The sequence below is a fragment of the Echinops telfairi genome, unplaced genomic scaffold (assembly GCF_000313985.2).
Source record: "Echinops telfairi isolate 266 unplaced genomic scaffold, ASM31398v2 ScPeMD7_2;HRSCAF=8, whole genome shotgun sequence".
Classification (NCBI taxonomy): Eukaryota; Metazoa; Chordata; class Mammalia; order Afrosoricida; family Tenrecidae; genus Echinops; species Echinops telfairi.
Window position 1 is genome coordinate 75,710,222 of NW_022103898.1, and position 9,061 is coordinate 75,719,282.

The window sequence follows — 9,061 nt, forward strand, 5'->3', positions numbered from 1 at the left end:
TGATTGTGTCCAGCACTGGCCAAACGTGGCACTTTGAGGCCGCCAGTTTTGAGGAGCGGGACGCCTGGGTCCAGGCCATCGAGAGTCAGATCCTTGCCAGCCTGCAGTGCTGTGAGAGCAGCAAAGTCAAGGTGAGCGGTTGGGGGGGAGGAAGTGGGGGGAGTGGAGAGGGGCCAGTGGCTGAGTGGCTGGAGGGGCTTGTAGGGAGTGGAGGAGGGGCAGTGCTAACCCCACTCCCTTCCGCAGCTGCGCACAGACAGCCAGAGTGAAGCCGTGGCCATCCAGGCAATCCGTAACGCCAAGGGAAACTCTATCTGCGTGGACTGCGGGGCCCCCAGTGAGCACAAGGGGGCAGCCGAGGGAGTTCCCCCCCCCCCAGGTGGTGGCAGGGGCTAGGGCGCGTGGTTCCCTGGAGCCCTGGGCGCTGGGTGTCAGCCCTCAACTCCCTCCCCAGACCCCACATGGGCCAGCTTGAATCTGGGCGCGCTCATCTGCATCGAGTGCTCTGGCATCCACCGGAACTTGGGCACACACCTGTCCCGCGTTCGCTCGCTGGACTTAGACGACTGGCCTCGGGAGCTGACCCTGGTGCTGACGGCCATTGGCAACGACATGGCCAACCGTGTGTGGGAGAGTGACACGCGGGGCCGCGTCAAGCCCACGCGGGACTCTTCCCGGTGCGTGCGAGGGAACCAGGGCGCGCGGGGGCGGAGGGGAGAATTGCGCGGCTCCTGAGAGGGTGCCCTCGTTAGGGATCAGAAGTCCTGGGTGCCGAGGTCCCTAGAGGCCTTCCTGTGGGTCACCGGTCTTGCAGGGAGGAGCGAGAGTCGTGGATCCGCGCCAAGTACGAGCAGCTGCTATTCCTGGCGCCGCTGGGCACCACGGAGACGCCTCTGGGTAGCCAGCTGTGGGCCGCGGTGCAGGCCCAGGACGTGGCCGAGGTCCTCCTGCTCCTGGCCCATGCGCGACACGGGCCGCTGGACACCAGCGTGGAGGACCCTCAGCTCCGCTCCCCGCTGCACCTGGCGGCCGAGCTGGCACAGGTGGTCCTCACGCAGCTGCTGTTGTGGGTACGTCGGGGGGGAAGCCCGAGGGGCCCTGCCAAGGGGACCTGGAAAGGGGATGGAGGTGGGAGAGGGGTGGCTGGAGGGCGGCCTGCCCGGCTCGGCCTCCTGAGGTGACGCCGGCGACGTTTCCGTCCCCTAGAATGGCGCGGACGTGTCTGCCCGGGACGCGCAGGGCCGCACCGCGCTCTTCTACGCCCGCCAGGCCGGGAGCCAGCTGTGCGCCGACGTCCTTCTCCAGCACGGCTGCCCGGGGGAGGGCGGCAGCACGGCCACCACGCCCAGCGCCGCCACCACTCCCAGCATCACCGCCACGCCCAGTCCCCGTCGCCGGAGCAGCGCCGCCAGCGTGGGCCGCGCCGACGTCCCCATCGCGCTGGTATAGTTGCCCAGCGGGAGAGACACCCCCATCCCCCACAAGCCGGGCACTGCCTCCCCGGGTGGACCGCTGGACAGACGCACCCACTCACCTCTCCACTCTGCACCCCGCCTCGCGGGAGCACTCCTCCCTCCCCCCACGAGGGCACAGCCCCCACCTCCCAGAGGACACGAACTCACCTCCCCCTCCCCAGCGAGGCATGGAGCCCCCAGTGCGACACGTCCCCTCGCCACTGTTTTCACTTGGATTCCTTTGGGTTTGCCCGCCACCCCCACCCTCGGTGTTAGCCGAAGGGCGCGCCCCCCACCGCAGCACCAGCCCCCCACCCCCACCCCGCCCCCGGGCTCTGGGACCTGCTCGCTCGCTCGCGCCCTCTAGGGCCGGGAAGAGATCCAGTCCTGCCTGTGCTCGACAATCCTATCGATCCCCGGCGGGAGCCCATACCCAGGCTGGCTCCTGGGGGTGACGCCACGCCACGCCACACAGAGGGTTAGTAGGTGGGAGAGCGAGCCCTGGGACTCGGGGCCAATATGGGGACCCCCCCACCCCGGCTTTCCACGCTGATCTCACTGCCAAGTGAAAGGGGAAGGGCAGAGAGGGGCAGGACCCCTGCTGCCCATGGGGGTGGGGAGTCCCCAACCCTTTCCGTGAAAGGGACCATGAGGAGTGGAAATCCAGACGTCGCCCACACCCACCCATGGATGGAAGCTAAAGGGCTGGGGGAGCCAAGCGCCTGGCTTCTCCTAGAGATCCTCTCGGGAGGGAGAAGGATGGAGCGGGAGAAGGCCGAGAGGGCTGGGGAGGGGCCTTGTAATTTATTGCTTTGTTCCCCAACAAGGGGGTGGGGCGGGCAGGGGCGTGGGGAGGGCGTTTTGGGATAGGGGAAGCCAAGGGTGGGCAGGGGGTGGGATGGGGTGGGGTTGCTCTCGGGTTGTGTCTGTGACCGTGACTGCGTACCTGTGACTGTGCAGCGCCCGTGGTGATTTGGGGTAGGGGGCACCCCGACAGTGGGACCCCCTCCCCCACTATTCTCCCTGTCCAGCCCCTCTGTCCCCCTGGAGCAACTCCAGAGTCATCCCTCACCCCCAGATCCTTCCCCCCACTCCCAGCCAGAGCTAAGGGGATTCCAAGCAGTGGCTGGGTGGGTTTTCAGGCCCCTACACCATCCCCAGAAAGGGGTGGGGGGAGGGTGCAATTACCTGGCCCAGCCCTGCCTCGCTCATCAACCCAGCCTCTGGGCTGTCTGTGTCAGTGGTTTCCGGTCTTCCCCCCCCCCCATCTCCTGGTAAAATATTTTGCAAAGGACCAGGTAATGCATTTGGGGAGGGATGTAGATGGGGCAGGGGGAATGCCCCTTCTTCTCCGTGGAGCCAGATGGTGTGAATCTTCAACAGCAATTAAAAAGGAAGTGATTTTGTCTAGTGGGTGAGTTGCCAGTCTGTTTTTTGAAGCGCTGTTAGGGACTAGTGGTCAAGGTGCGCAGCAGGTGGGGGCAGAGGGTGCCTCCTGGCTGTGGCTGATGGCAGGGTGGTGGGCCTGCAGGTCAGACACTGCATCTCTCTCAGGTGTGTCAGTGCCTGGTGGTGGGAGGGGATGGGCAGGTGGGAACAGGGAAGTCACTGATTCCAGAGATGGCAGCATTCTGGGAAGAGTCGGGCATGGTGCTTAGATGAAGGGGTGTGTGTGTTGATGTGGGGGTCTGGGGAAGGAGCCCAGAGAGGTGAGAAGATGGGTAGTTTTGGTGAAGAGCTACAACTTTGGATTCAGAGTTCAAAACCAGATCTTTCACTTCACAGGTAGGTGAGCTGTTGGGGAGTATCCCTGACTCCTTGGAGGGCACCCAGTAAGTGCTCTCACCCCAGGGATGACTGCCCAGGGCCAGCCTGCTCACCTGAGTACTGGGTATCAGAAGTGGAGCTTAGAGTAAGGATGCTTTTCTTGGCCATGTCAAGTGGTGCATGGGAGAGAAGGGATGGAAGAGGTCTCTGGTTCCCCTGAACTCCATTCCCAGTTGACAGAGGCCTGTATCCACCTCCGTGTCATCTAGGAGAACTGAGTGACATGGTCACAAGCTGTAGCACTGCAAGCCTCAGCACCTAGCTGGCCCATTCCTGTAGTGTTGTAGTGCTTCAGAAGTCAGTCTCGGCTGGGCACAGCCATGATGTGCCATCATCCATCTTGAGAACCAGTGAACTCATGGAAGCTTCTGGTACAGATGGTTGGAACCAACCCTCGGAACCAACCCAAGCCCACGGTGCTCAGCTGCCTGTATGCCACCAAGCTAACACACAGGTGTGGTCACAGCCTTGGACCCAGACCCGATTCACATGGAGGGCTATCTCTGTGCAGTCCTAGCCTGGGTGAATGCCCAGCCCAGCAGCCTGACCCAAGAAGAATCCAAGAGCTCAGGAAAGGCAGACTGGGGGTACAGGTGTAGCAACAGGTGCACCCGTAGGTGTGTAGTCTGGAAACGTAAGCAAGCGGTAAAGGGAGAGATAGTAAAGACAAAGGGCCTGACCATTCCACCTTCAACCCGTGGACTCCTTCACCTCATCTCCACTTTCCTTCCTGGTGGTGAAAGTTCACCTGGTAGGAAAATTAAATGGCCTGCCATGGTAGCCACAGGTGGGAAGTTGCCTTAGGTTTCAGCCAGATGGTCAAGGTGTCAGCAAATTCCAGACGCCAATCAATCCTTTGATTGGCTTGTGAAGTTTTTATTTTGTCATAAAAGATGGACTGCACCTTGGCTTTGTTATAATGATATAGAGCAGGTGTCCTCAAACTACGGCCCGCGGGCCACATGCAGCCTGCCGAGGACACTTATCCGGCCCGCCGGGTGTTTTTGCCGTTTGTTTTTTAACTTCAAAAATAAGATATGTGCAGTGTGCATAGGAATTTGTTCATAGTTTTTTTTTAAACTATTGTCCAGGCCTCCAACGGGTCTGAGGGATGTGAACTGGCCCCGTTTACAAAGTTTGAGAATCCCTAATATAGAGGGTAAACAGAGACATGGCACATCCAGTTCACCAGGTTGTGGCAGAGCAGGACTTCAGAAGGGACTCTGGGTGGGTTAGGGTTAGCATCCATACTGACTTCACAGCTCACCTGGGCTTTTCTTATTTGGGGTCCGGTTGCCTACCCGGCCTACCGATGTCTTCTGCCCAGTGTCTTAGCACAAAAGTCCGGGCAGATAGACTTTTCTCGGGAGTTTCACCACAAGGCAGAGTAAGGAATTTAGTATTTAAAGTAGAAACTCATGAAATGGAATGAGGTTTCCAGAACTCCATTTTCTGATCATGTCACGAGACCAACTCCATCCAATCAAAGCTAACTCTCCTCCCCCATTCTGAGGTTCTACTGTAGCTTTGGATCAGCTTTTGGGAGGCCTTCAAAGGCTCTTGCCTCTAAGTACCAGCTAGTCTTTTCGGAGTTCAGGACTTATAGTAAAAGTTTATTGAGCATCTACTGTGCTAAGAGAATGGCATTCTTTGAGTCATTCCATCCTTACAACCACCTGATGAAGTGAGTGTTGGTACTGATCTGTTTACCAAGGAGAAAACAAACCTGTTCCAGGCCCCAGTGTTAGTAAATGGAGGGGGGAAGAGTTGAACCCAGAACTCTGACTACAGCTGCACTGGAGGCAGCTTGTAAGACCTTGCACTGGTAAAGCAACTCTCCCCTTGTGATAGAAATAGATCTGAGGAAGCAGGGTTTTATAAGTCTATTAACACTTTAGAACATGGCTATATAAGCATACACCTACTTCTCACTTGACTATCTTGTCCAACATTCCACATTTACAATGGTAAATAATCTACTTCACACGTTAACAATGTATACCTGGCAGTAACGTGTGCAGCAGTGCAAGGAAAGTAACACTGGCTGTGAAAGTTAAGGTTTTATGTCAAGTTGGCTGGGCCATGATTTTCAGTGGCTTGGCAGTTGGGTAGTGATGAAATTTGACAGGTAATTAGACAGTCATGCAATGGTGTAATCATCCTCCAGTTTTGCATAATGCTGATTTTCGTACAATGACTTGGTCCGAGTTAGTAGTGGGTATTGGCACAATAAGCACCAGTCCACATGCAGGAAGAACAGAAGCAGTCTCAGGCCACTCCCTGCAACAACAATGAGCTCCCTCAGTTTCCCTCTATCTCCTTCTCATGGCTCCCTGGGTGACATAGTTTGTTCTAGGCTACCGAGAAGTTGGTGTGCATCCACCCAGCAGTGCCAAAGTAAGACCTGGCAATCTATTTTCCTAAGATTAGAGCCACTGAAAACCCTATGGAATGACAGGTGGGTGGCTATGAGTTGCATCAACTCAAGGGCAATGGGCTTTGTCTTTTGTCCTCTATTCCTTTCTCACCTTATCAGTCCAGCCTTCAGCAGCAAGGCTGCACAGCTCAGAGCTGGGGCACCAGAGGGAGGCTCTACCATTCTCTGCCTCTAGAGCAACGGTTCTCAACCTGTGGGTCTCAACCCTTTTGGGGGTCGAACGACCCTTTCACAGAGGTCACCTGATTCATAACAGTAGCAAAATTACAGTTAAGAAGTAGGAACGAAAATAATTTTATGGCTGGGGGGTCACCACAACATAAGGAACTGTATTAAAGGGTTGCAGCAAAAGGAAGATTGAGAACCACTGCCACTGCTCTTAGAGCCTCTGCATTTGGATGACCCGGGAGGGAGGGAAGGAAGAGAGCAGCCACACCTGCCCTTGGCAGTGAGGAAGAGATAACCTGATGGGAGCCCTGCCCACAGCACACTAGGAAACTGGCAGCAGCCCTCCCTTGAGATGTGGCCAGAGGAGAAGGTCCTCCTGGGAAATGCTGCAGTGCTACAGCCAAGTGAAGGTAGGGGTGTAGGTGTGTGAGTGCCTTAAGGCCAGGAGGGTGTTCATCAGAAGGGAGAGCCCAGGGTGGTGGTGGTGGCAGGGTAACGGTGGTGTGCATTGGGGTGTGAAGGGTACACAGGGGGGAGGTTAGGAGAAGAACTGGTGTCGAAGAAGGGAAGGAACAGATCTGGGCAGATGAGGACAAGGGCTGATGGTTCTGCAAGGGTTCCAGTCCAGTCCAGGCCAGTCTGCACACTTGGTCCACCTGCCCGGGGCGCTCCGCACTCCTCGGCTCCTGCTGACAGCAGCTTGGAGATATGGGGCAAGGATCTGGATCAGAGAAGGTGCGCTGAAAACACCAGGCTTCAAACTGGAGTGAGCCTTCACCTACTGCCCCTGGCACCCAAGGAAAAGGGATTAAGGAGTTACTGATGGTCCAGTTCTTTATTTAGAAACCTGATTGTTCAAGAATGTGGGGGATATCCTACACCCCCTTTTTCAAAGGGATTGTGTCGGAGGTGGTCGGCAACTTTCCCCCATCTGGTCAATAGAAGGGAAGACTCAACTCCGAAGCACAGGCCGTTGGGGACAATGTGAACAGGAAAAGGGAGGACATTCCAAAGTCATTGAAGAGAAGGGATGAGGGAACCCCAAACTAGGTCTACCACTGTCAGGGGGCGGACTCAGACACACAGCGACCCTGTAGGGCAGAGTAGAACCGCCCCGTGGGGTTCCTGAGGCTGTCCTGTGTACAGGAGCAGACCGCCACACCTTTGTCCTGCAGAGCGACTGACTGGGGTTTGAACTGGGGTAGGGCCAATTCAAGGGTGGGCATTCAGCTCACGGCCCGGCACTATAACCACTGTGCCACCAGGACTCACCAAACGGGGGGGATTTGCCTTCTTAGGCCCTACTCTTCCTGTTACCCCTACCCCACCTGAAGCCTTTTCAGTGTCCTTCGGGAGGGGCAGGAAGGAGAACCAACACGCTAGAGAGGATCCGGGAAGGGCTGAGGAGGAGAGGAAGGTGAGGTGAATCCTGGGAGAATGAAAATCGCAGGCTTGCTGAGGCCTCCAGGGCGGCTCTTAGCAGCAGCAGCAGCACCCAGCCAGCCCACGACACCCCCCACCCCACCCTCAGACCACAGCTCAGCACCACATTGCTGTTTGGCCTGCAGGGGCCCCAGTGGGATGGGGGAGGGGAGCGGGAAGGCAGGAAAGTTCTGGTCCCCTTGGAAGGTCATCTGTGGCAGCGGTCTCAGAAGTCGAACTCATCCAGGTCCCCGGTGCCCTCCCCATCCTGGGAGCCCCACACCCGGCGGTAATTGCTCTCTAGCTCCTTCTGCCGTCTCCGCTCTTTCTGCGCCTCCTCAGCTCCCTGCACCTGGGGGGAAGAGGGTGGTCGGGGTGAGCTGGAGTTGCTGAGGGGACCCCGGAGACACAAGGAGTGCTTTAGGGATGAGTCAGGGGGCAGGGGGAAGGATACTCAGCCACCACAGCAACTGGCCTCCAGGTGCAGTGGCAAAACTGATAACTTATGGGACCGGACCCTGGACACCAGCACATGGCTGCTGGAAGCCCGGGAGGCTGAAGGTCCTGGGCCCAGGGCTCAGAGCCTCTCACCAAGATATTGAAGAAGATCTCTTTGAGGTGTTTTGTGTCCTCGTCGGTCAGCCAGCGAGCATCCTCCTCAGCCCCTTCAGCTCCGGTTCGGACAATTTTGATCTCAATTTTACCTGGGAAGGAGCAGGATGGGCAGGCAGTGAGCGGGGAGCAGGCTGGGCCCTGCAGCATAGGCCCCCATAAGGTGCCCGGCCCCCCAGCCCCTCCTGGTCCAGCTGCAAGCCCTGGTGACAGAAGGCTCAGCTCAGGGTGCAGCCCGCCCTCCAGGGCCCACCTTCGGCTGTGAGTCCCTCCCTCTCCAGCAGGTCTTTCACCAGCCCCTCGATTTGTTTCAGCTGTGGGTTTTCCCGTTTCATCTCCAGGACAGTCAGATCCTGATTGGGGCCTCCGTGACGGAGCTTGGTGACCCGGACCCGGACTCTGTGCTCAGGATCCTCCTCTTAGAGAGGGGGGGGGGGACACACAGGGAGACACAAAGCAGAGCCATGACTCCCGGGGCCATGGGCGGGGCGGCTCTTCTGCCCCAAACACCTCGGGAACCGAGGTGCCAAGCATCCACGCCCCCAGTTCTAGCTTGCAGAGCTCCCTCCACCAGCACCCCTTCTTTTTTCTCTCCCCCTAACTCTGCCCAGCGCCTCCAGGAGGGCAGACCTCAGGCCGCCTGCAGTTTGGTTTGGAGGAGCAAGGCTTGGAGAACTGTTCTATGTTTATAGACATAGTGGGATGCAAGCTTTGAACCTGGGCCTGTTCTGGAACCCTGCAGGGTGACTGGTCCCCTCACACAGGACTCTGGAGCATGGAAGGGGTGAGGAGCTGTGAGAAACGGCCACCTTCAAGCCTGTCCAGGCCAAATGGCTGGCATACAGCTGGGCTGGCCTATTCATGCTCTGGCAGCTGGGGCTTTTCCCCGGACAATGTCCTAATTGTTGATTGGTTGCACCCTTCCCGGATGTGTGGATTCCAGCACATGGGCTCAGAGCCACCCAGTTTGTCTCTACTGCTCGCCCACCCTGTGCCAGGCAAGGTGCTAGGCACGGGAGTCCAGGGGCAAACCGGAAAACTGACAGGCAGACTCTAGATGCTGTTTCCCCAGAGAAGACTAGGAAGCTGCCCCACCGAGGGGCGGTGCCAGTGAGAAGAGGCAACAGGGGGTACAGTGTTC

General features: G+C 57.9%; 2 protein-coding genes across 6 annotated transcripts in view; one reads left to right on the forward strand and one right to left on the reverse strand.

The window, feature by feature from the left end:
• The window catches only part of AGAP2 (ArfGAP with GTPase domain, ankyrin repeat and PH domain 2), a 17,347-nt gene extending 15,053 nt beyond the window's left edge, over nt 1-2,294 (forward strand). The window contains exons 16-20 of the mRNA XM_045289026.1: nt 1-131; nt 247-337; nt 455-677; nt 815-1,070; nt 1,207-2,294. The exon at nt 1-131 is cut by the window's left edge and continues 7 nt beyond it. Coding sequence (XP_045144961.1) covers nt 1-131; nt 247-337; nt 455-677; nt 815-1,070; nt 1,207-1,449 — 944 coding nt within the window. The 3' untranslated portion in view covers nt 1,450-2,294. The remainder of the gene's footprint in view (nt 132-246; nt 338-454; nt 678-814; nt 1,071-1,206) is intronic.
• A 4,412-nt stretch (nt 2,295-6,706) lies between these two features.
• Nucleotides 6,707-9,061, reverse strand: part of OS9 (OS9 endoplasmic reticulum lectin) — a 22,565-nt gene continuing 20,210 nt past the window's right edge. For 3 of the 5 annotated variants that reach the window (XM_004700502.2, XM_045290121.1, XM_045290117.1), the window contains exons 13-15: nt 8,174-8,338; nt 7,900-8,012; nt 6,707-7,660 (exon numbers count right to left, since the gene is read on the reverse strand). In XM_004700502.2, the coding sequence (XP_004700559.1) occupies nt 7,535-7,660; nt 7,900-8,012; nt 8,174-8,338 (404 nt within the window). In that variant the 3' untranslated portion in view covers nt 6,707-7,534. The remainder of the gene's footprint in view (nt 7,661-7,899; nt 8,013-8,173; nt 8,339-9,061) is intronic. The other 2 variants (XM_004700504.2, XM_045290126.1) reach the window with 1 other exon arrangement.